The sequence below is a fragment of the Ceratotherium simum genome, chromosome 16 (assembly GCF_057802395.1).
Source record: "Ceratotherium simum simum isolate JZ-2026a chromosome 16, ASM5780239v1, whole genome shotgun sequence".
NCBI lineage: Eukaryota > Metazoa > Chordata > Mammalia > Perissodactyla > Rhinocerotidae > Ceratotherium > Ceratotherium simum.
In genome coordinates, this window is record NC_141915.1 from 15950470 (window position 1) to 15977062 (window position 26593).

Genomic DNA, 26593 nt, shown 5'->3' on the forward strand with positions numbered 1-26593 from the left:
TAGCTGAGTGCCCAGAGGGGCTGGCGGCTCAGCTCAGAAAGCTAAGGCCAGGGAGGGCCCGCGTGGGGTCCCCAGGTCCATCCTAGCTCTACCTCCCTCCTAGGAGCCCCCATCCTCAAAACACAGTTGACAGTTGTCTATACTATACATCATCATCTCCTCCCACCTTCCCATCTCTTAAAGGTGGTTGATGATGACTCAAAATCAGGAAACTTGGAACCAGTCTGTTTTCCTTTGTATCTGTGGGGGTGTCCAGCACGTGCTAGCACCAGGGTGGGGAGAGAAGAAGCAAATGAAAAAAACTCCACCTTTTCTGTCCTCTTGGTAGTTTACATCTTGTATCAAACCCAGCTCCTGGACATATATCGTGTCTCCTCTCCATGGAGGCTGGGGAAGCAATTAGGAGACAAATGGCCAACTAGAGGAAAAGACATCATAGGACTCCGAACTGGACGTGCTGTCTCTTGCCTCCAGGCCTTTGACCATGCAGTTCTGTCCTACCCGAAGGCCCTCCCTCTTCCCCCTTGAATGCCAGCTGAGCTTCTACTCCCCCTTGGAGGCTGCCTTCCCTCTGTGACTCCTCCACTCCCTGGCAGCACTGCTTGCTTCCTCCCTTATCCATGTTTCTACAGCATTGTAGATGGCTCCATCACGGTGCTGCTAATAGTGCACTTGTTCGCTCAATCTGCAAATAATTGTTGAGCGCCTCCTAGGTGTCTGGCACTGTCCTGGGGGCTGGGGACATCACAGGGAACAAGCAGAGAAGGGGAAAGACAATAACCATGTAAACAAATAATTAAACAAGATGCTTTCAGAGAGTGTTAAATGCTAAGAGGGAAATAGAGCAGGCTACTTATGTAATCAAGAGTGATTGGGGCGGGGGTGGGAGGATTGGGGGGTATCTGCTTTAGAGCGAGGTGATGTTTGAGCCAAAGCCTGAATGCTAAGAAGAAGGTGGTCTTGCAAGGGCCTGGGGCAGAGTGGTTCATACAGGAACAGTCAGTGATAAAACTCCAAGGCAAATATATCATTTCATTTGTACGAAAAGTCCAGAATAGGCAAATCCACAGAGACAGAAAGCAGATTAATGGTTGCCAGGGGTGGGAGGGGTGGAGAGGAAGAATAAGAAGTGACTGCTAATGGGTATGGGGTTTCTCATCCCCATTCCCATAATGGGATGATGGAAATGTTCTAGAACTAGATAGTGGTGATGGTTGCACGACATCATGAATGTAGTAAATGCCACTGAATTGTATGCTTTAAAATGGTTAAATGGTCCCTTTTATGTTATGTGTATCTTACCATACTACAAAACAAAACTGTCAAGGCGAGAATGAGCTTGCTGTGGTCTAGGAACAGAAAGGCCAGTGTGGCTAGTGAGGGGTAGAATGGTACAAGATGGGGCTGGTGAGGTGATGGGGCTGGTGAGGTGATGGGGCCGGTCATGAGGACGCTGTGGGTTGGTAAGGAGTTTGCATTTTATTCTGGTACAATAGGAAGCCACTGGAAGGTTTCCAGCAAGAAAGTAACATGATAGCACTTACTGTTTTTGCAGATGGTTGTGGCTGTGGTGTGGGCTGTGGGTGGTGATGGCCTGAAATAAAAGTAGGCAGAACAGAGAGGGAGGCCGTTGCAGTGGTCCAGGGGAGAGATGATGGCAACCTGGGACAGGGTGCAGGCAGTGGGGATGGAGCGATGTGGACAGATTTGGGATATATTTTGAAAGTAGAACCAACGAGACTTGATGGATTAAAGGGAAAGAGAATGAAGGAAAGGGAGGAATATAGAATGATGTCTGCATTTTCAGCTCGAGCAACCAAAAGGATGGAGTTGTCATTTTCTGAGATAGGGAAGCCTATGTGGGGACACCTTTAGGGGACATTGAGTTCGAGCTGCTTGTTAGACATCCCCATCGCAATATCAGGCGCGCGCTTGGGTGGGCTGGTCGAGAGTTCAGGACCGAGACACACGTCTGATCTTCATCCTCGTGGAGGTGGTATTTAAACCCGGGGCCTGGGTGAGCTCGCCTGGGGATAGGTGTGGCTATGAGAGGGAGAAGCTCCAAGGGCTGAGCCCTGGGGAATCAGGATATGTAGAGATCAGGCAGAGGAGGAGCCACCAGCAGAGCAGACCAAGGAGAGCAGCCAGCAAGGTAGGAGAAAAAACGGCAGAGCCTTATCTCTGAAGAGAAGAAAGTGTTTCTGGAAAGGAGGGCCGACTGTATCCAGTGCTGCTAAGAGAGTGAGTAGACGAGGACAAGGAAGTCACTATTGGATTTAACAATATTATTAGAGGTCACCTCTCTCGGAGTCTGAGCACCCAGCACATAGTAGCTGCTTACTAAAAGGTTGGAGGACTTGAACTGATCATGTTGTGCACTGTGCCATAGATGGCCCACCCACTGGGCCACCCAGGAGCCATTGCTAGGGAGAGGCTGGGGGAGCCTAAAGGAGCGCAGGACTCCGGTTCGCCCACTGGCACATTCTGAGAGGGCCTTCCCTCTGCTTCTTTTCCCTTTTTCCTCTCGGAGGTGATTCATATTTCAACATATTCCAGCTGAAAATGGATCAGATTTTGAGCAGGTGGTAAGTCAGCACACGGAAATTTGATATATTTTGACTAATGCAGTTTGAAATTTGAAAACTGCACACAATTTTATTCAAGATCCATTTTTATACCAACTCATTATTGGGGGAAAAAGGCAAGATTTCAGGTTTCTGGGGGAGGACGTGTGAACCTAGGCCTGTCACCACCAAGCCCGGCTAAGCAGGCTTGACCTGGCTAGTCGGCCGGTGTGCTGCCTGCTGCCCACTGCCGCCTCACATTCCTGCTGGAAATGCTTTCTTTAGCAACAGCTTTCAAGTATACCCCTGGGGTTACTAGTCCAATTTAATCTGACCTTCAGCCCCACCTCTGTCACACCAACTCCAGCAAATCCCTGGGGCTGGCACTTAAGACAAGTTTTGTGATACAGACAATGGTATTACACAGAATTTTCACTTCCTTCCCCATCTGCCTTGTCCATGTCCCAGCCTCATGAGTGTGAAGCACAAGGAAAGGAAATAAATAATGAAGACAGGGGAGGACTGGAGTTATTGGCAACGGAGCAAGGACACAGCTCATGGGAGGTGGGGGAGCTGTCTGTTGGGGTACTGGCGGGGGAGAGTCTGGGAGAGGGTCTCTGAGAGGCGGCAGTGGCCTCAGAGGAGGGAGAGCTCGTTCCTGTGGTTGGACACTAGATCAATCTTGGTTTGAGTCCTGGCTCCACCATCTTGGGCAAATCACCACACTTCATTGAGCTTTGTTTTTCTCAGCTATAAAATAGGGATATGAATACCTTCCTAATAATTTTGGAGGGAACATTCAATGAGTGTATGTGGATGCCCCCAGTATGGGTAGGTCTGACTTCCCCACCCAGAGACCTCCTCCTCTCCATGTGAGGCACACTGCTCTTGTCTCTTTCGAGTAGCTCAGTCTACGTGGGAAGGCAAAAGAGGAAAGGGTTGCGTCTCTGAAAGCCCCCATGGTTGGTGATTTTCTGAGTGTAGAACTTAAGGCTTTATGGGCTAAACTTTCTGGAAGGTGACTTGTCATTGTGCGTCAAGAGGACTTGGACGCAATGAATATCTGATTTAGGGAAAGAATGAGAAATTTAAACAAAGCTTTATGCATAAAGATGTTCATTCCAACATTATTTAGTGTTAATTTAACTGACTCTTAAAACAATCAATATGCACATTCACATGGTAATAAATCAGAAGTTCCTGACAGGTATACAGTGAAGTCCCCACACCCCAGTCCCCAAGCTCCCAGCAGCTCCCAGGAGGCAACTAATATTACCAATTTTGCCATGATAATTTATAACAATGAAAAATGAGAAACAATCTAGATGCTCTACAGATAAATTATGGTCTGTCCCTACAGTGGGGTACTCTGCAGTCTCTAAAAATTATTCCTGTTACTGCACCTTTCTTCTGTTACTTAACTGTATGTTTTCTCTGGCCTCAAGCCCTCAGCATATGCTGTTCCCTCTGCCTGGAGCCACCCACCCCCACAGTGGAGTCCTTCTAATCTTCAAACTCTCCCAGCCTTCCCACCCCCACCGACTAGGGGAGCCCCCACGGTTCTCAAAGCTACCTGGATATCTCTCTCTGTCCTCTTCCTCACAGGGTGCGATTATATGTGGATGTGGCCATGTGATGACTGTTTCCTCATCAGACTGTGCTCTCCTGGAGGGTGGGCTCACTGCCTGCTGGCTCCCCACGGCTGCCTCAGTGCAGAACCTCACGATGGAGGCACTTGGAGAGCTGCTGAATGAATGAACGGTCTAAGTTAAGCAGAAAACACAGGATACAGAGCTGCGTATATAGCATGATACCAATTTTATTGCTTTAAATAAAATTTTTATTTAAATTTTATATATCCTATATAAAGGGAGGAAGTATTGAAAGAAAGTACAGCAAGGCACTGTCGATGGTTGTCAAGGGTAATGGGATCATGGTGATTTTTCTTCCTTTTTACTTCTCTACTTTTCACATTTTCCACAATTGATAAGTATTATTTTAAAATTAAAATAAATGGTGAAGAGTGACTTTAAAGAAAAACCTTATGGCAGATAATAGTTTGGGGACCATACCGGGAAGCCCGTGCCAAGTGTTACCTGGGCTGAAGCTCCCGACTCGGGGTCAGAGGCTGGCATGTGCTGGTGGCTGGACAGATGTGGGTCCCCGGAGAAAGTGCAGGGCTCAGGCCAGCAGGGAGGAGGAACAAGTTAAGGCCTGGGACCTGAAATTCTCAACTAGACTCTGCAGGTTGTCTTTTTTTTTTTTTTTTTTTTTGCGTGATTTATTTCTTTTATTAAATAGGAACTGCATGCATCAAAATGTAGTATGTATAAGATATAGAGAATAAGAAAATTAACATCCCCAAGCCCACCGCTCAGTTGAAGACCCAGAACACCGCAGATATATTTGAAGCTTTCCCTGCAGGTGTCTTAAGCGGTCAGTCAGGAGAGATTCTGCAGAGGGGTCAAAAGAGAAAGGTCTGTGAGGCGAGGCCTGAAATGCGTGGTAAACTCATTTAACCTCTTAGGCATGAGGCACCTACCCTGGGGTCCTCTGGCTGCTAAAACTTACTGTATCTCTGCATTTACCCACAATAAGGTCACTATGGCTAGCTAACTAAAGCACCTGGTTTCTTGCTTTTGGCTAGAATTACATCAGCTAAATCATTCATTCATTCACTCACCAGACATGCATGGTTGAGCTCTAGGTACCGGGCACCAACTGGACACCCCAGCAGTTCCGCATCTCTGGTGGTGGAGGCAGGTGGCTTTAAGAGAGTGGTGGGTGCTGTGAGAGGAGGCAGCACTGAGGAGGTGGAGGGTCTAACCCAGAAGGAAGGTCTGGGGAGGCTTCCTGGAGCAGGTCCTATCTGAGCTGAGTCATGCAGTTACCGGGTACATAAGGTAGACTTTGGTTGTAAGCAAGAGAAATCTGGTCTGTCTGACTAAGCAAAAGAGGAACTCATTGGAAGCTCTGTTAGTTAGGACACCTGGGGCTGTAAGTAATTAAAAACCTAACTCAAAATAGCTAAAACAAGAAGAGGACTTATTATGTCATAGACCAAGCAGTTTGCAGATCCCAGGATTGGTTGACTCACTGGTTCAGTAAGGTCATTATGGATCAGGTTCTCTCCATCTTTTTGCTCTGTAGTCCTCACCAAGCTGGCTTTGGCCTTTAGGCTGGTCCCCTTATTGTTGAAAGACCATGTGTCATCACCATGCGTTTCATCCTCACCCAACCACACTCTGAGGCAGGAAAGGAGAACATCCCTTCCTTGTGTCCCTTTTCAAGAGGAAGACAGGCCGGCCCCGTGGCTTGGTGGTTAAGTGAGCGCACTCCACTGCTGGAGACCCGGGTTCGGATCCCGGGCTCGCACCGACGCACCGCTTCTCCGGCCATGCTGAGGCCGCGTCCCACATGCAGCAGCTAGAGGGATGTGCAGCTATGACACACAACTATCTACTGGGGCTTTGGGGGGAAAAAAATAAATAAATAAAATCTTTGGGCCGGCCCTGTGGCTTGGTGGTTAAGTGTGTGCGGTGCGATGCTGGTGGCCCGGGTTCGGATCCCGGATGCGCATCGAGGCACCACTTCTCCGTCCATCCTGAGGCCGAGTCCCACATACAGCAACTAGAAGGATGTGCAGCTATGACATACAACTATCTACTGGGGCTTTGGGGGGAAAAAAATAAAATAAATAAAATCTTTAAAAAAAAAAAAAAAAAGAGGAAGACAAATTTTCCCAGAAGTCCCTCAGCAGACTCTCCTTGTGTCTCATTGGTCAGAATAGAGTCACATGCTCCTGTCTAAACCAATCATTGACAATGGAGTAGACTAATAAAGACCCACTCCCTAGGCTGGGGAGGAGCCCAGCTCCTCTAAAGCACGTGGCTGCCTGAGAGCTGAAGGAAATTTGTATCCTGATAGCTGTGAAGAGGGGTGTTGGGTGGACCTCTGCAGAAAGAAAACGGGACCCAAAGGGGAAGCTGAGCAGCCCAGCTCTGGGGAGGGCAAGAACCAGGCTGGCTCTGGGGCTCTTGGTCTAAAGAACTTCGAGGGCAATGTCCTCAGGATGGCCCCACCAGGGTGAAAGAGCTCCAGCCAAGTCACTCTGCTTCAGGTTCAGGTTCAGATTCCTGGGGGAGAGTCTAATGGCTGAGCCTGGCCGCTGACTGATAGCCCTGCCTCCTGAATCACCTGCAATGGGGGAGCGGGTGGTCCCCCAGAGGGCACTTGGGGAGCTGCTCCCATAAGAAGGCAGGGAGGAGGGAGTGAGAAGCCCCTGAGCTGAGATGAGTAGGGGCGAGTGGGAATGGCGGTGGGGGGCCAGGGCCAGACCACGGATGGGCTTGTAAGCCACGCTCAGCTGGAGGGACCTCACATCCGTGAGGATTCTTATTTGCAACCAACAGACACCAGCCTTGACTAATTAAATTAAAAAACAGATTCATTTAGGGGCTGGCCCTGTGGCTGAGTGGTTAAAGTTCTGTGCGCTCCGCTTTGGGGCGGGGGGGGGGGGGGGGGGGGGCCGAGTTCACAGGTTCAGATCCTGGGTGCGGACCTGCTCCACTCGTCAGCCATGCTGTGGAGGCGTCCCACATGCAAAGTGGAGGAAGATTGGCACAGATGTTAGCTCAGGGCTAATCTTCCTCAAGGGAAAAAAGAGGCAGATTGCCAGCGGATGTTAGCTCAGGGCAAATCTTCCTCACCAAAAAAAAAAAAAAGCAGATCCATTTAAAGGATATTGGGTAATTCCCAGAATCTCCTAGAGGGTTGGGGGCTTCACAGGCAAGTGCAATGCCCCAAATGAAAGCAAAGTCACCCCCAGCTTGTACCTCCAATGTTCCCCCCACAGCCGCTGCCCACGTTGGCTCTGCCACTGCTGCCATCCTTGCAAGCATGGATCCTGCTTGGCCCTGCTTATTTCCATCACTAACTCCCAGTTCAGAGTCTGGGGTAGGTGTGTTGAGTGGCAGAGGCTATGGGTCTTGCCCAAGCTGCAAGGGAGGCTGGGAAAATGAGGACTTGACCCTTTTGGCTTCTACTGAGAGGGAAGGGCTCATTTACATAAACTGGGAGATCTCCCAAATACAGGAAGAGGGTTTAGCAGCTGGGTGGCCTAAAAGAGTGACAGATGCCACAGCTTACTATCCTGAAGGCATTTGGGGAAGACTGTCAGCTCGTGGAAGACGGGAACTTGGTCTTTTGTCCCTGGAGCGTTCCTGGCATGGTACCTGGCCCAGAGGAAGGGGTGGAGTCAGTATTTGCTGAGCTAATGCACTGTGATTAGGGCAGTGATGTGAGCAGACTTAATTGGAGGGGGCCAAATAGCCCCAATCGTCCAACAAGAGGTAAGGAGAACTTGGGCAGAGGCTGGGGTGTGCGCATGGGAAACCTGTGTTTGCAAACACCTTCTACTTCTTCATCCCCCGCAAACCTCTCTTGTGACTAGGGTAGCTTTTTCTCACCATGTGGAATGCCTGTTTCATTCTGTCTTCTTTCTCCCCAAACTCCCACCCTCTCCCCTACCTTCACTCTCAGCTGGTGACCCCCTCTTACTTCATGGAGCAGAGAGAAGCCCTTGGAGGCTGACTCCATCATCTTCTCATCTGCATGTACCATCTTCCCTCCTCTTACAGCACAGGTGTTCCTTTGGAGCTCTGGATGTCTGTTTCTTTGGCCCTTTCACTCTCAGTGCATCAGTTTTTCTCTCTCTCCTCCAGAATCATGCTCATGAGCACGCAAACAGACTCTAGTTCCTCCCATCTTGAAAAACAAACTCCCTGGACCCTGCGCCCCTCCAGGTCCTGCCCTGTTTCTCTGCCCCGTTCACAGCGAAATTTCCTGACCGAGTGGCCTCACAAATACTGCTCCCTGATTCCCCTGGGAGTATTATTCCCCATCCTGTTGATGACAGCTGGGCCATGTTACTGACTTTGACCAATGAAACGTGAGCAGGAGTGACATGTGTCACTTGAAACGAAAGCCAGTTGGCCATGTCCCTTATCCCTCTGGTGGAGGGTGCTTTCTTGACCCGGGTCCCTGAGCAGAGCCTCAGCTGTCCTGCATGAGCGAGAAACCAGCCTTTGTTGTTGCGAGCCACTGAGATTCTGGGGTCCCTTGTTATGTCAGCATGCCCTAGCCCGTCCTGATCGATACAGTGCCCTCTCCCCTTCCTCAGCTCCCAGTAACTCTTCATCCCACTCCAGTATGCCTTCTGCCCCCACCTTTCTACCAGAAACAAACTTTCCAGCCTCACCAATTAACTCCATGTTGCCAAATCGACTGGACACTTCTCTGTCCTCATGTCAACTTCTCGGAAGCCCTCATCACGGCTGATTCCTCCTTCCTTCTTGAAACACTCTTGGCATCCATCACACACACTTCCTGGCTTTCCTCTGACCTCATTGGCCATTCCTTCTCCTTCAGAATTGTTGTGTTGCCAGAGGCCTCAGTCTTGTGTCTTCTCTCTTGAATCCCATGCTGACCTCATCCATCCCACGGATTTAAGTACCGTCTCCATGCCGATGACTCCCCAGTGTGCTTCTCACCTCTGGGCTCCAGTTTTGTACATCCGGCTGCCACCAACTAAACATCTCTATAAGGCTTCCCAGACTGTGTATGTCCTAAACTGAGCCCTTGTTGGCCCTTACCCCTGTTTTCCTAGGCTCCTCCAGTCTCTCTGTACCCTCATCCTCTCAGAGCCACCCCATGGACCTTCCACCCCATCTCCCTTGCACTGGTGCACCTGTATGTCCTGTCAGTTCTACATCCCAGACATTTCTCAATCTGTCCACTGCTCTCTGTCTCCATGGCCCCTACTCCTCTGGACCCCGACCCATAACAGCCACCATCTCACCATAACAGCCTCAGGCCTCCTTGCCTCCCCTTTTGCTCCCCCTCAATCCATGTTCCACTAGCAGCCCCCCAAATCCGATCATGTCGCTCCTACTTCAGGCTCTTTTGTGGCTTCTTGCCACACCCAGAATTAGATCCAAACTTTTTACTGAGGCTTTTAAGGCCCTACAAGGCCTGCCTCCTGCCTTTCTGACCACATCTCTGCCCCTCTCCCCTCGTCTACAGCAAGTTCGGTCCTGTCCTGGGGCCTCTACACCTGCTGTTCCCTCTGCCTGCAAGACCGTTCCTCAGCTCCTTCTTATCCTTTAGGTTTCAACTCATTTCTCAGGGAGGCCCTCTGTGAGCACACAAGCTGAGGTCAGTCCCTCCATTTGTCTCAATCTTAACCCCCTCCCGTGTCGCCTGTCCCTACCACGCTTTGTCACTCTGGGCTTGTCTGTCTGGTTCCTTTGTTTAGTCGTCTCCTCCCTAGAATGTAGGATCTGTGAGGGAAGAAGCCATGTCTTACTGTCGCAGCACCAACCGTGCAGCTGTTTATCCTCACATGAATAAAGGAGTTGGGGGACAGATTCAGAATGGGGTGACTAATACCCCAGATGCGACTTCTGAGTGCCTTTCACTGACAGCAAGGAAGGGGTGGCCGTTCTGAGGACTAGGAACAAGGGGTCTTGGCAGAGAGTTCTGTGCCTGCTTCTCAAAGCCTGAGTCCCATCTCCTGTTTTGTGTCACCCAATGCCAGAACTTTCAGAATTTGGTAGATCCCCACCCACTCCCTCTCCCTCACACCCCCTCAGGGACCCCCAGGCAGGCATCTCAACAGACACTTGCCCTGAGGACTGTCCCACCCCTGCAGAGGTTCCCCTGCCACAGCCCAGGTTCTGGGGCCCTCAAACTGAGGAGAAAATTTGAGTAACATAGGACACGTTTTATGAGCCCCAGGGGGGCTTCACAAGGTGAAGGTAGAGCCTATGTGCCCTGTGCTTCCTGCAGAGAGCTGGCGGCTCCAGGTAAAGATGGATGGACTGGGAGAGAGGACAGAGTAGAGAAGTCAAGACCCTGTCCCCACCTGCTGTGCCCTGGGGGCAGCCAAGGCTTGGCAGCGAACTTGAACCTGGGGTTGAGCCCTGACTCGCTATCCCATCAGTCAGGTCCCTGTACCAGGCCCCTAGGATCTGGGAGCACCAGGGCGGTTGGGGTGAAGGCCAGGGTCTGCTGGGGGTTGGGGAGATCCCTGAGGGGGCAGGCAGCAGCTCCCTTTGATAACAGTATCAGCAGCAGCAACACAATCATCACGCTTGGGAGCACCTCCCCTGCATCCCACCCTGGGCTAGAGGTCAGGGGCACAGCCTCACTGAGAGCTTCCAATACCCAATAAGGCAAGTGGTCTGACTCTCAGCTCCTGGCCTAGGAAACTGAGGCCTCAGAGGTTTAGTGACCTGTCTGAGGTTGCCCAGCTGAAATGTGTTCCCAGTGGGGCTGGTCCTAAGCCCAGGCAGTACCTCCGTACAGAGCTGCCTGTGCCAGCCTTTAGCCACCCCCAACACACACACACGGACCCCCGCCGCGAGGAGGGCTAGACAAGGAAAGGCAGAGGATAGGGGAGCCCGAGGTTGCTCCAGCAAGGCCCCCTGAGAGCTTGGCAGCCCAATTAGCTCTGTGTTCCCCGCCAGGCCTGCTCTGGGGACTAGCCGCAGCTGATGAAAGCTGAAAGGTTGTTTCAATAAGGGGCCGCCTGCTTCCCAGCTGAGAGTGATCCTGGTGTGCTGGAGGGACCTGGAGTGGGTACACAATTCAGCGTGTCAGGAGGAGAGCGGGAGCTGAAGGCAAAGCCGGAGTGAGCACGGAGATAACACGGGGTATCACAGGCCGGGGCGTGCGCTCTGCTTGGAGGAGGGCCCTGCCCGCTCTCCGGGATGGAGTTCAGGAATGCTGCAGGATGAAAGGGCCGGCTGCCAGCCCCCTCCGTGGTCTCCAGAGACCAGCGTGTGCTTACGTATGCACACGTGTACTCAGATACGTGCATGCACGTGCACACACGGCCACGTCACACACACAGATAAACACACACAGATGTGCACAGATCCACGTGCACACATGCACACACAGGCTCCGCCTAGGCCCAGGCCTGCCTCCCGGGCCTCAGGCACTGGGCCTGAGGTGTGGGTGTCCTGGAGAACACTCATGCTTCCTGCCTACCTGTTTGTCCCCTCCCCTCCTGTGCCCAGAGGGTGTTTTGGCGGGGTGGGGGGAGCACAGTCTTGGCCCTCAGATAGGGTGACTAACATGTCCTGGTTTGTTTGGGACTTTCCGGTTTTAGCACTACAAGTCCTGCATCCCTAGAAATCCCTGAGTCCCAGGCAAACCTGTGCTGTCACCCTGCCCCAGAGCTCTCCTCGCTCCTGTCACCTCTGCGATGGACAAGGGGCCCTGGGGAGAGAGCCAAGGCTGAGTCTGCTCTCACTCCAGAGGCCTCAGTACTAATAAGAACCACTATGCTTACTGAGCACCTACTATGAGCCAGGCCCTGGGCCTAGGGTTTTCTTCTGGAGCACCTACTGTATGCCAGGCACCATTCTAGGCCCTGGGGGTACGGCAGGGAATACACCAGACAAAATCACTGTCCTTGTGGAGCTGACACTCAGTGGGGGGAGAGAGAAAATAAGCAAGATAAATAAAAACATGCTATAATTTATTAGAAGAGGACGAATGGGGCCGGCCCTGTGGCTTAGTGGTTAAGTGCGCGCGCTCCGCTGCTGGCGGCCCGGGTTCGGATCCCGGGCGCGCACCGCCGCACCGCTTCTCCGGCCATGCTGAGGCCGCGTCCCACATATAGCAACTGGAGGGTTGTGCAGCTATGACATACAACTATCTGCTGGGGCTTTGGGGGGAAAATAAATAAATAAAATCTTTAAAAAAAAAAAAAAAGAAGAGGACGAATGTTATGGGGAAAGGAAGAACAGAGAAGGGGCCCATTTGAAACAGGCAGCTGGGGAAGGCCTCACGGAGAAGGGGGCGGGGGAGAGACCTGAATCTGGTGAGGGCAGGAGCCCTGGGATATCCTGGGAAGTGCTCCAGGCAGAGGGAACAGCACTGCAAAAGGCTGGAGGCAGGACCACCCAGCATATGAAAGAACAGCAAGAGTGAGGCTGGGGGAGAAGGAGAGGGGGAGAAGGAGGGGAGGAAGTGCCAGGCGGGCCTTTGAACCCTGGTGAGGACTTGGAGAGTTCTTAGTGAGTGCGCTGGGAACCACAGAGGGTGTGAGCAGAGCAGCCACATGCTCTGACTCGCTTTCGCTGCTGTGTTAGCCTAGATGTCGGGGCCGGGGTGGGAGCACGGGGACCACTCAGGAGGCTGTTGCGGCAGTCCAGGTGAGAGAAGATGGTTGCCCAGACTGGGGCGGTGGCCATGAGAAGTGGATGGATTCTGGATAAGTTCTGAGGTTGAGCCGACAGGATTTCTGACGGATTGGGTGTGAGGTGAGAGAGAGGAGTTGACAGGACTCCGAGGTTCTTGGCCTGAGCAGCCAGAATGAAGGAGCCACCTTCACCTGAGATGGCGAAGATGCAGGTGCAGGGGGCAGCAGCTCAACTTTGGACGGCTTGCATTTGACAGATGGAGGTGTGGAGGAGGCAGGTGGATACAGCACTTGCAGACAGAGAGGGCCAGGTGGAGCTTTAAATGATTGTACCCATTTCACAGGTGAGGAAAATGAGGCTCACACAAGCAAGGGGACACACTTGTTAAATCGGGGAGCTGGGACCCAGGTCTCTCTGGCTTCAAAGCCTGTGCTTGTCCCACTGCCCTGTGCCATGCGACAGGGAGCTGCCGGCAGTCCTACCCAACGCCCCATGTCCAGCAGTGGGGGCCGAGGAGGGAAACCCAGCTCTGCCCTGGCTGGCTTCCTTGTCTCAAGGGCTGGGCCAGGCTAGGGCGGGGTGGGGGTGGGGGAGGCTCACCAGGAAGTGGCCTGTGCTTGGTTGCAGCTCGGAGGGACAGTGCCAAGTGGTCTGAGGCGCCACTAGCTCTGTAAGCACAGCCCGCCTGGCCTGAGGCCGTTATCTGACCAGCAGAGCCATTTGGTTAGCATCGATTGGCTTAGACAGGAGCATCTGGCAAGGCTGGGTCAGAGTAGGGGGTTGGGGGAGCTCGGCCTTGTGCAAGGGGAGGGCAGCTGCAGAGCCAGAAGGCTTGACCACAGGGGTGGCCAATCTCTGAGCCACAGAGAGTCCCATGGACCTGCCCAGGGGCCCACAAGGATGCCAGTCTATCACTCTGTCCCTGCGCAGCTGTAGGGAGAGGCAGCCACCTCGGTGCCGACGGCCGACAGGTGCCAGACTCAGGTCAGGGTCAGGTCCAAGACCCTGGGGCCAGGGAGGCCTGACCAGCCCTCAGATGAGGCTGCCCTGCCCACACAGCGTGGAGCTCCCCTGAGAAGTCAGTGGGGTGAGGCCTGCTCCACCGCCCTGCTCACCAGCTGTGTGGCCTTGGCTAACTGCTTCCCTCTCTGTCCCTCGCTTCCTCCCCTGTGAAATGATGTGACACCCACGGGGGTGTGGTGAGGATTGCATGTAAAGAACCTGGTATATGCTTAGGGCTGGGTCCTCCTTGGTGAGTTTCCTTCCTTCTGCCAGGGGCAGGGAAGCTGCCCGGCTCCTGCCAAACTGGCCATCTGGCCTGGGACTGTGCTGGCCAGGGCCCTGTCAGTGCTGGTCCCAGTGGGGAGCTCCCTGGCCTCCCCCCACCCAGCTGAGCTGGTGTTACTGCCTCTTTGGGAGTTCTGGCTAATTAGAGGCTGAGAGGGGCTGGGGTAAGATGGAGAGCTGCCACCTGCTTCCGCTTTGCACATGCTGTGCCCTGTGCCTGGAATGCCCTTCCCATCCACCCCACCAGGTCCAGCCCCTGTGCGATTGTCATTAAGCACATCTTATGAATGGGCTGCTGAGTGGACTGGGTGAGGTTCTTGCCTAGGGGTGAGGGGTTTGGGGTTTGCACAAAGGAGGATGTGTAAACAATACCAGCTTTCCTTTTCTGCACATCCTCTGTGCTGGCAGGGGAGCAGAGGGGTTCATGGAGGAGGTGGCACAGGGGCGGTAGGGGCCTTCCCTGAGCTTCCCCCCGACACGCACATACCCCTAGGTGCCTACTCTGGGCCCAGCACCTGGCCGGACTGCCTGGTACTGTGAGACCCCCTTATCTGCTAGTGAACCTGTGAGTTCCTCCCTGGGCCCCTCCCTGCCCTGGCACCTTGGACACTCCAGGACTCCAGCGGCAAGTGTGGAATGGGGGAAGGAGCAAATGAGGCTACGGAGACACGGGTGACGTGTGGGAGGCCGGGAGGTTTGGGAGTAACCGAGCGGTCAGTTGGGTGCGTGCCGCTGGAGGAGGAGGAGGAGGAGAGGCTGAGCAGAAGGAGAGCCTGAGGAAGAGGGGAAGAGCCCCCTCAGGCAGAGCAACCCCTGCCCCACCCAGGAGGGGGCGAAGAGGCTGATGGGAAGGGGTACAAGGCTCCGTGGAGCCTTGGATCCTTGCTAATTTGCAATCTTAAAATGCACAGCGAAGGCACCGGCCTCATTGTTAGTACATTAATCAGCGATCAGCGGGTCGGGGCTCCCATGGGCCACACGGAGGGGGCATAGGAGGAGCTGCAGCAACGCAGAGCCAGCCTCCCTGGGAAGAAACTCAGCAGGGTGACGATCCAGGGCCAGGGTGTGCCAGGGGCTGGTGGGATTGGCTGGGAGGGCTGGTCCAGGACCTTAGAGGTGGGACCAGTTTCCAAGGTGGAGAAGCAGACTCAGCTGACACCCACCCCAGTGCCCAAGGGGAGGGGCAGGGGTAGCTGCAAGGGCAGCTTCCCTGGCCTGGTTCCCTGGCATCCAGGCAGTACTGAAGGATGGAGAGCAGCTCCAAGCGTTGGCTGGGGTCCCTGCCTCCCCTGGGCCTCTGTCAGAGGAAGGGCACGTGGCTCCTGCCCTGGGTCCCACCTTCACTCCACCCCCTGTTAACTGACCCCTCCCACCTGCCGAAGTGTGTTCACATGTCAGCTGCTAAGCGCACGCCTAGATTTTTGGGCAGTTGGCTTTTTCACCCAAGCTGGGGTCTTTGCCCATTTTCCCCTGTGCCCCAACATCCCCTGGGGGCTCCTGTCTGAGAGAGGGGTGCTGCTCTCCACAGGGCTCCTTGCTTCTCTGGGGACCATTTCAGAGAACCCCATCTCGAGGCCTCAGAGAGACAGAGCCACAACAGCATGCAGAAGGGCTGTCTGCCCTCACCCCTGGTCGGGGCAGGAGAACCCCCTGCCCCACCACCACCACACAGGGTAGTTCTGAGGATCAGGGGGACGCAAGCAGAAGCACTTCATAAACTCCATAAGCTGCGTAAATGTCGAGTGGTATCAGCGCTGAGCCTGCCACACTCCCCTCAGGCCCCACGGTGAGCGTCTCTCTGCTGCCAGACTTAAGGGAAGGAAAGGCCTTTGTCTTGGCAAGACCCCTGGGGGGGTCTGGTGTGGCACTTGTCCCACAAGCACAGGTTTGTGGCCATGGCTCTGTTCCCTTCAGCACAGTGAGCACTGTGAATGCCCTTAAGCTAAGAGGGGCGCCCTGGGCTCCCTAGAGTGGCGGGGTGGCTGCCTCCCTGAGGCAGGGCTCCTGGGAGACAGCAGCCCTGGCAGGGGTGAGGGTGCTAGCTGAGAGAGGGGAGAGGGAGTGGTGGGCTCAGTGGAAGGTTGGGCCCTCCTCCCAGCCCTGGGCGTTGGAGGCTCAAGGCAGCGGGAATGCTTCCCGAGAGTCAGCTGGGGTTTGGGGTCCAGGCTCCTATCCCCTCACACTCCTGCCTCCCTCTGCGGGGCTAGGGCCCCCTGGCCAGACCAAGGTGGGCAATGGGGGTCTGGAGGTCAGACCCGAGCCTCCATGTGGGGAGCGCTGGCGTAGCTCCCTGGCTATGTGGGGAATGCTGGCATAGCAGTCATCCCCTACAGAGGGGAAACTGAGACTTAGGAGGCACCAGCCTCTGGCCTGCAGGCTGTCCAGCAGTCTCAATGACTGAAGGCACTGCAGGGGCAGCATAGAGTGTGGCCCGGCCCAGAAAAGGTCCTCACAGCTGCACTGCCACCACTACTGAGGTCATAATTGCTCTGAAATCGGAACTGAACCCAATTATGCAAAAACCAAATTATGTGCGATGATTTTTATGTGTTGGAAATGTTCGGTCGAAGCTGGGTGATTACAGGGGGACAGGAAGCAGCTGCCACTCTCTGGGAGCCCATAACTCCCAACAGCTGGGAGCTGTCACTTATTTACGACACCATTTCTGCCAGGAGCGAGAGGGTGGCAGTGGTGGCAATGCCTGCCTGAACTTGGGCGGGCGGCTGGGGCAGCGGCAGGCCTGGGAGCCCTGCCGGGTGGCCGGTGTGAGGCTGGGAGCCAGGCGGCTGCGAGTGGCCGGAGGGTTGGCTGTCTTATTCTACATGCTCTGGGCACAGCTGGCAGAGTCAGAATCAGCTGAGCTGCCCCAGGCGCCTGGCTCTCCCAAGAGGCCTGGCTGGCCAAGCTGGCAGGGAAGGAGCAGGAGGCCAACCCAGGCAGTGACAAGATGGCTGCCTGGCTCTGCGGGGTGGAGGTTGACAGGCCTGGAGCCTGTCCCCTGGACACCGATGTGCCTGCCAGGCTGCCTGGGGCAGCTGCAACCCTGGAAAAAGGCAGGTAATGACAATCGTCCATAATGAGGCTGGTCTGATAATGAGCATGGGGCTATTATCCGACCACAGGCTGGACACATCCGAAAATAAATTATTTTAAGGATCCATTAACGAATGCCTAATTAATGCCCAATTAGAGGGAAGCTACAGAGGAAATGCTCCGGACAGTCTCGAGGCAAGGCTGGTTTGCAGCCACAGCCTGGGAGCCCCAGCGAGGAGGCGGGGACAGGGGAGGGGCCGGAAGGTGGACCTGAATGAGGGGCAGCCTCACTCTGGCAGCTTCATGGGCCCCAGAGCCTGTCAGCCCTGCTGCCTCCCCAGTCCTCACACACGTGTCCTCCCAGTACATCCTCACAGCTCCGCAAGGGACGACTAGCGCTGTTTAAAAAAGAGGAAACTGAGACACAGAGGAGGGTTGCATATTTGAGGACACGGAAGGTGCTATAAGTGAGACATCTTTCTAGATGCTCTTGGTGTCATGCATGCATACTTTGCTTGTTATTTGGAAAATTTTAAATAAAAAGACTCCTCAGGACTCCATAGGAGATATTTACTTTGTTAGACAGGAGTCTGCACCACTATCTGTTCACACAGATACTGACAACTAAGTGGCAGAGCTGGGACAGGAACTGGAGGCTGGCTGCTGTGTCCAGGGTTGTGACCCCTACCCCAACAGGGCAGACAGAGCCTGAAGGGGCAGGGCCCAGCAGCTCTGGGGTGCAGCTAGAGAGTTTTATGTGTGGGGCTAAGGAAGTATGAGGGAGCAGAGCCTTCATGCCAAGCTCACCTCATGGCTCAGGCTGGGGCTAGAACCCCCAGCAGAGGTGGGCGCCAGGGTGTAGGGAGCAGTATCTAGCCGCAGATGGGGCCTGGCGTGGGCCTGACCTGCCTTCCTCCCTTCCACCCGGAGCCAGGCCTTCAGGAGTCTACCATCCCAGACTGCTGAGCACAGCAGACAAGGACAGAGCCCCAGCCGGCCATCGAGTGTCTCGTGCCCATCCCCGCCCTGCCACCCTGTCCGTCTCTCGCCTCCTAGGGCAGCCCCTGACCTGGCTGTGCTCTCTCTCCTGCCAGGGTGCTGTGTGGAACTGCTACTTCTGCTGCTGGCCGGGGAGCTGCCCCTGGGTGGCGGCTGCCCGCGGGACTGTGTGTGCTACCCGGCACCCATGACGGTCAGCTGCCAGGCTCACAACTTCGATGCCATCCCTGAGGGCATCCCGGAGGACAGCGAGCGCATCTTCCTGCAGAACAACCGCATCACCCTCCTCCAGCGGGGCCACTTCAGCCCCGCTATGGTCACCCTGTGGATCTACTCCAACAACATCACCTTCATTGACCCCAGAACCTTTGAGGGCTTCGTGCACCTGGAGGAGCTGGACCTTGGCGACAACCGGCAGCTGCGGACGCTGGCACCTGAGACCTTCCAGGGTCTGGTGAAGCTCCATGCCCTCTACCTCTATAAGTGTGGGCTCAGCGCCCTGCCGGCGGGCATCTTCGGTGGCTTGCACAGCCTGCAGTACCTCTACCTGCAGGACAACCACATTGAGTACCTCCAGGATGACATCTTTGTGGACCTGGTCAACCTCAGCCACCTGTTTCTCCATGGCAACAAGCTGTGGAGCCTGGGCCAGGATACCTTCCGGGGATTGGTGAACCTGGACCGGCTGCTGCTGCATGAGAACCAGCTGCAGTGGGTCCACCACAAGGCTTTCCACGACCTTCGCAGGCTGACCACCCTCTTCCTCTTCAACAACAGTCTCACTGAGCTGCAGGGCGACTGCCTGGCACCCCTGGGGGCCCTGGAGTTCCTCCGGCTCAACGGGAACGCCTGGGACTGTGGCTGCCGGGCGCGCTCCCTGTGGGAATGGCTGCGGAGGTTCCGAGGCTCCAGCTCCGCCGTCCCCTGCGTGTCCCCCGAGCTGCGGCGTGGCCAGGACCTGAAGCTGCTGAGGGCCGAGGACTTCCGGAACTGCACAGGGCCAGCGTCCCCGCACCAGATCAAGTCGCACACGCTCACCACCACTGACAGGGCTGCCCGCAAGGAACACCACCCACCCCACGGCCCCGCCAGGGACAAGGGCCACGCACATGGCCGTCTGCCCGGCTCCCGGCTGGGCCACAAGAAGCCGGGAAAGAACTGCACCAGCCACAGGAACCGCAACCAGGTCTCGAAGGCCGGCGCCGGGAAGCAGGCCCACGAGCTGCAGGACTACGCCCCCGACTACCAGCACAAGTTCAGCTTTGACATCATGCCCACGGCACGGCCCAAGAGGAAGGGCAAGTGTGCCCGCAGGACCCCCATCCGTGCCCCCAGTGGGGTGCAGCAGGCCTCCTCAGGCAGTTCCCTGGGGGCATCGCTCCTGGCCTGGATACTGGGGCTGGCAGTCACTCTCCGCTGAGGACTCAAGGAGCCAGCACCCAGCACTGCCACATGTCCACCAAGGAACAGAATTTCTTTTCTTTTTTTAACAAGTGGAGGATCTGCTGGGTTTCAGGCAAAGGCTGGTAGAGGCTTTGGCTGCTGTCTGGGCCCTGCCCGGTGGATTATAAACCCAAAGTGTACAGCCCCAAGCAGGAGGGAATTAGCGCATCTCACCCAGCGTCCCAGCCAGCCCCCGCCGAGCACCCACGGACAGCACCCATCCAGCAAGGCGGTTCAAGTGCGAAAAGTGAATCCTTCCTTAGCAGCCATGGGACAGTGCCCCACGGGAGCCAGGCTATGTGGAATCTTGGTCATCTGGAGAGGTCTGAGGGCCCCCACCACTCCCGGAGGAAGCAGGACCCAGAGGAGAACAGACGAGGCTCCCCCAAGGGGCTGGGCCGACCAGCCGTCTGGGAGCACATGAGCAGGTGGTATTTTGGCTCTTGCTTGAGGCCACTTAGTCAACCTGCGCTGAATCTAGCCGTTTGCCACCTTCAGTCCCTCCCTTGGGGGTAACGCCTCTCATTCCTGATGTCTCAGGCAACCCTGGCAGACCCAGGCCCAGCTGCTGGGCTCCAAGAACCAACTACCAAAGGAAAGATCATCAGAGGCTGAAATTGAGAACTTCATCCTGTTCCATGAGGTTCTCAGAGGAGGTGCAGTTTTCTAACTACGTCCACTTATATATATATATACACTCTCTACATATATATATACACAAATGCACAGGTCCCCCGCCCCGCTCCCTTACAAAACTGTATGTCTTCTCATGTTTGTAAACTATATGGAAAACTATATCTGATGAACTAAGGATTGTATTGGTGATTCCTAGCAAGAAAAGAGTTATAGGATTTTTGTCTAGAATCTCAACCTGGCAACAATAGTCCCCATGTAACCTGGGCTTGCCAGGGCCTGGGGCAAAGGGTCAGTGGGGAGGGTCAGGGAGAAGGGGAGGCAGCAAGAATCACTTCAGGGGACCAATATTCTTAGCTATTTAGAGCATCACCATGTTTTAATATGCAACCCAAGCCTGTCTGCCGCCCCAGAGCACCCCATCACCCCCACTATGGTAGCTGTTGGCGTCAGGGTGAGAAGTGAGAAGCTTGTTGGATGTCAGGGAGCCAGGCCCTGGGGACGGGCTGGATGGAGAAGGTGAAGGAAGGGGCTTTGGGTCTTTTAAGCTGACGGGCAAGGAGGCATCCACAGTGTTAGTCCAATGGGCTGGGCAGTGTCGTCAGCCTAGGGTTTTGCCAGCGATGGTCTGGACAGGCCAGGGAGACTCTGGGCATGAGCCCAGGCCTCCAGCATGGCTCAGCTGCTGAATTTTTCCTTGAGGCTCTTTGATGGGCATCCCAGTGAGGGCCTTATGTAGGGTGGCAGGAGAGAAAGCGTCAGGTGGCCTTAGCAGAAGGGGAACAAAAAGGGAATTTTCAAGAACCATCTCAGGCACTTCTGCATTACGGAGGCCCTGTACCCTCCTGGCTCTTATGAAGATGCCCGGGGATGGGCAGAGGTCACGGGGCCAGACTCAGGGTCAGGAGCAGGGATGTGCAGGGAATGGAGCAGGCAAGCCCAGACAGGGAACAGGGTCTCCGGTCAAGGTTGGCCATGCTGCTGGCCAGGGCCCTGGGCGAGCATAATCTCCTTTGCGCTTTGCACAAACCTGAATTCCCCACCAGAGAGGATGTATGTGAGGAGCAAGAAACACTGAATCCAATTAAGAGAGAAAAATAATAATTAAAAAAATTTCTCTTGGACAAGTACCCGGTTTCTCATTTCCTAACCCCGCATTCCTAAAGGGGTGGCAGATCCCCGGCTTTTGTTGGGTGGGCGAGCCTGGCCGGGCACAGCTTTGAGAACACGGCACATTTGTTGGCAGGAGAAGCCATAGGGGGCAGGGGCACGCTGACTCACAGGGACTCTCGTGCACACACACACACACACGCACACACACACACACACACACACTTGTTCTCCGTTCGATGGTTCTTCCCTCGCCGGCACAGAATATGACTCACTTCCCACACTCTGGCTGCGCTGGGGCGGCACTCTCTCTGTGTCTCTCCCCAGAGCAGGCTGGTCCTGGATCCTTCTCGGCCTGTTCCCAAGAACCTACTGAGCTGTTGATTTTGGGGGTGCTCAGAGATGGCTGGAAGGGAACTGCTAGTTCCTGGGGCACAGAGGGGTTTCCAGGAGGCCAGGGACGGACCCAGACAGCAGTGGACAGGGTCCTGAGGCTGCACATGCCTCTTTGGCTTCGAGGAAAGGAGAGCATTCCTCACGAAGAGGGAGGAGGGCTGTTTTCAGGCCTGGACAAATCCTCCTCTGGACGAGGCTTGAAACATGCACTGAAGGGAGCCCGACGATGGCAGAACAAATCATCTTTGGCCTGTGGTTGCTCCCTGATGGTCCGCCTGTTCTTACCCAGGCCAGTGCCAGGGCCTGGCTGTCCCTTAGAACCAGAGGATGTTGTTATGTTGTTGATTTCATTTCCAACTTTAGACAGCAAAGCCCTCAGTGGGAAAATCAAGAGTCCAAGCACTTTATTAAATTTTTTTAAAAAAAGACTTAGTAAGTCCTGTAATATGGAAGTGGAATGTCAGCACAAGAAATGCTAATGTTTTATAAATGATCTGCTTCTGTCGAACGCAGCATAGTCTCTGGTTGCCGACTGTTATTAGAGGCAAGACAGAGGGGCCCAGGACGCTAGGTGTATTTTTAGCAGCTTTCTCCTCTAGGAGGTAGAGAGAATAAAAGCAGCTCTATTGTGGATGACATCACTTGTCACTCAGCAGCCCGTATGCTACGCAGTTACAATGACACCATTGCCCAATACATCAGAGCAAGTTGACAAGTCCGGGACTAAGCAAAGGCCCCTCTACTCACCAGACTCACCACTCTCCTTGGAGGTACAGGGCAGGGAAGTGTGGGTTCCTGCCCCTGGGAATCCTGAGGCCACCCCTCCTTTGTTCCTGACGGGGCCAGCCCCTCTGCCATCCTCGCTCAGCAGGTTCCCTAGGCCCCAGGAAGGAGCCATCTCCTCTTCTCCCTCTCTCCCCTCTGGCCATCTAGCCCTCTATTCTAGGGGGTGGCCTTTGGCAGGAGTTGGGTGGCCACTGGTGGCCTCAGAGTCTCTCCACACAAGCTCCTCCCATGACGCCAGAGCTTGGCTGGCTCCCTACCCTTCATTCAACAAATGCTGATCACGGGCCTACATGCGCCAGCCACTGGCCCAGGCTCTGGGGACATAAAAGTGGGAAGACGTGGCTCTCCTATAAGGAGCTCAGACCCTAGATCTGGAAACAAGTATGGGATTGATGAAACCAGTGTGGGATTGGTGCCCCTGTTAGCGCCCCCCTACAATGAGAAACTCAGCTGCGGTGGGGGCAGTCAGGAAGGGTTTCCAGGAGAAGATGACCCTCCATTGGCTCTCACAGGATGAGGAAGCAGGCAGAGAAAGAGCATAGGGAGTATTCCAGGCAGAGGGCTGGAGGCATGCAATAGCACTGCGTTTGGGGTGTCAGCAAAGATCTTCGAGTTGAGGACTGGGAACACTTTTTGGGGAGGTGTGGGAGGCGAGCCTGGCAAGGGGAAGACCCCGGGGGGATCCTACTCAGGGACTTGGACTCGACTCTGGGAGTGGAGGCATGGCCCCCCCACTTGGGGTCCTCTTTCCTACCCTACTCCCCCAGCCTCTAAACACGTGGTCCCCACCCGTGGCACACTTGCCAATGTTCCTCAACAGTGGGTTTCATCATCGCAACTTGCTTCTTTTGCTCAGCCAGATCCTTTCCTAGTGCCAGCAAGCTGGAACGCTCTCTGGAAATCTGCCTGGGCCGGAGGCCCGTTCCCAGACACCTGCTGCTTCTGAGCTCGGAAAGTATCCCGTAACCGTTTTGTCTCCCGCGCTCCCTCCTTTCCCCTCCACACAGGGCTCAGCCCTCAGCCCCTCTCCTTGCTTCCAAGCACAGCTGCCCAGATACCCCCTCGGCCACCTCCACGTGTACTGCTCTGGGTGCCCATCAGCCATCCCCAGAACCCCCCAACTATCTCCCACCTTTCTTTCCTGCGAGGGGGCTGTTTGTTACCAAGGAGCCAAGAATCCCATTTAGCAAATGTTTACTCCTCACCTAACTAATCACCCAGCACTCCACCACCATAGCAAAGGGGGCTCCAGAAGGCCTATTGGGTGGTTTGAGGGCCCTGGGTGGGATGGGCAGGAAGGCTTCTTGGAGGATGAGCTTCAGGGCCTGGGGTCAGAGAGAACCTGTTTGCTGGGAGGGCTCCCTGGAGCCGACTGGGGGCCTCAGGGCCTCAGGAGCTCCCAGCAAATCCTCCCTCATATTCTCACCAACCCCTCAAGCTGTCCCCACCAGTCCCTGGCCAGACCCACCTCGAGGACCCAGCTCCTCACAGCGCTACTCGACACTGACCCAGAGACTGCCAGCCTTTCTCTGTGCACATTCTTTGATTGACCGGGGGCGAGTGCACATTTTGATGCGGTCCCGGCCAACCTCTACTGTTAAGCCTACTGCCCTGCTGCGGCCACATTCTGGCTCATCTCCTCCCAGTCTGGCTCTCTGGCCTCACCTTCCACTAAGTAGGAGTTCAGCCCATCAGCCATTACTCCATCCTGTGTCACCAATTCCCCCGCTATCAGCTCGTAATGGGCCAATTTTCTTTTACCTTCTGTCTACTTGGAAAATATCTCAAGAACCTTTGATTGTGCATTAAAATATCCTTTACAATTCTCTGCTCGATATCTCTCTCTGCTCCACTAATTGTCCCTTTTAACTCACTGCGCTCTCAGTATAGATCTCCTGGTCTCCCCCTTTGCAGGCTGTTAATAAATACAAGCTCTAAAAAAATATACATAAACATCTATTGTTGGCTAAATAACTCACTGCACAATCAAAAAACCAGGAGAAAAGGGAGGCTCGGCGTGATGCATGCCCACTTCTGCTCTCTCAGTCTGTCTCTTTTAGGAGGGCCGCTGAAATCAGGCTAGTTTATGGCCCTAGAGAGTCCACTAGGTGAAGGGACCGAGGATGCCCCAGGGGAGAAAGAGAAGAGAGTAGCTGTGGGGCTGTGTTGACAGGACTCCCTCCAAGAGCCACGAGGGAGGGGTGAGAACAAAGGAGACCCCTGTGCAGGGAGCAGTGGCTAATTCAAGTGGCATTTCAGCGGGCTGGTCCACAAGGCTCCTTATCTCCAAAAGAAGTGGGTCAGCCTCCTCCAAGATACGGCGCCAGCCTGCACTGATGTGGCCTGCCCCCCGTCTCTCTCCTTTCAGCTCTCATTTCTCATTAGAGCTGTTAGTTTCTAAGCACTGGGAGGGTAGGGAAGGCTGTGCCTTTTTGTCACCGATTTCTGTGTGGCAGTATGCACACTAATGGCATGCCGCCTGAACAGCAGGATTTGACATTGCTGCTGCAAAATGTGCTTGGGTCACAGTGCTTCCCAAATTGGCTGAGGCTCCACACCACCCCCTCCTCCTTCACCCAGGCATCTCGGGGGACCCCTGCCAGCCACAGCTTCTGCTGCTCCCTCTCAGGGCCTCAGAAAAGAGAGAGGAAGTGAGAGATGTATTAAACTCCTCAATCTCTGTAAGTACCATTTCCCAGGAGACAGACTGGAAGGAAGAAGGAAGCACAAGTGCTGAGGATCTAAACATGTGGGAGGCCTCGGAGGCAACCTGCTCCACATCACCCACCCCACCAGCTTCAGGGACAGTTATGGGCAAGACAGTGATGCCCTCTGATTGGCAGTTGACCGGAGATTGAGATGTGGCAGCATCCAAACAGCCACTCACCACTCCAGCCAGAGAGAGATTTGAGGATAATTACTAAAGAGAATTTTCAAGGGCCGGCCCAGTGGCGTAGCAGTTAAGTTCCCGCGCTCTGCTTCGGCGGCCCGGGGTTTGCGGGTTCAGATCCCGGGCGCAGACGTATGCACTGCTTATCAAGCCACGCTGTGGCAGGCGTCCCACATAAAGTAGAGGAAGATGGGCACAGATGTTAGCCCAGGGCCAATCTTCCTCAGCAAAAAGAGGCGGATTGGCAACAGATGTTAGATCAGGGATAATCTTCCTAACCAAAAAAAAAAAAAGAAAATTTTCTTTTTTTTTTAAGATTTTATTTATTCATTTTTTCCCCCCAAAGCCCCAGCAGATAGCTGTATGTCGTAGGTTCACATCCTTCTAGTCGCTGTACGCGGGACTCGGCCTCGGGTTGGACGGAGATGTGGTGCCTCGGGGCGCGCCCGGGATCCGAACCCGGGCCGCCAGCATCAGAGCGCGCGCACTTAACCGCCAAGCCACGGAGCCGGCCCAAAGAAAATTTTCTCAGTGATGAGGAGCCAGCGGGGCAAACCACAGAGGGAAACTCGGTGGGGGATGGGGTCAGGCGTGGACTGGATGGGCAAGGTGGAGTCTTTGCGAGACCCCAAAGGGCACACATACAGTGTCACTTGGAAAGAGAAAGCACAGCCCTATGGGACAGTCATGTAGCCAAAGAGTCAGAGGCAAGGAAAGATGCAGACAGACAGATAGACAGACAGAAGAGCACAATAGGGAGAGAGCCATTTTGCACACATGTGCACACACACATCACTCAGGCACCACGTGCTGTCACTGTCCATCATGCAGCTGACTGTGGGACATTCATGCAGTCCACAGATTTGATCGCCCACCGTGTGTGTGGCCCTGGCCAGGCCCTGGGACATGATGAAGAAGAGTGCCCATCCCCACGGAGCCTATCTTCCAGCCGAGAGCAGCTCCCTTTACTCGATTACAAGGGGGGTCGGGAGAGGGCAGAGGGCTCTGTGAGGGTGGGAGGAGGCCTGTCCTCCCCACACACTGGTGACCTCCACCAGGGACAGTGCGGGTGTGTGATGAGAGGTCTGAGCCTTGGGCCGAGGCATTTCCCACTGAGCCTTGACCCTGTTTGTCCGGCTCCCAGTGCTGTGAGGTCCTGAAGAAACCTGGAGCCCTCCCGTTGGGCGTGTGCCTCTCAGCTCCCGAGCTCTCAGCCAGCTGGGCTGCAATGACACTCT

At 54.8% G+C, this 26593-nt stretch overlaps 1 protein-coding gene across 1 annotated transcript in view; it reads left to right on the forward strand.

Annotated features, from left to right (window-relative positions):
* The window catches only part of RTN4RL1 (reticulon 4 receptor like 1), a 71431-nt gene extending 46972 nt beyond the window's left edge, over window positions 1-24459 (forward strand). Inside the window, exon 2 of the mRNA XM_014789703.2 lies at window positions 18193-24459. Coding sequence (XP_014645189.1) covers window positions 18193-19517 — 1325 coding nt within the window. The 3' untranslated portion in view covers window positions 19518-24459. The remainder of the gene's footprint in view (window positions 1-18192) is intronic.
* The last annotated feature ends 2134 nt before the right edge of the window (window positions 24460-26593 follow it).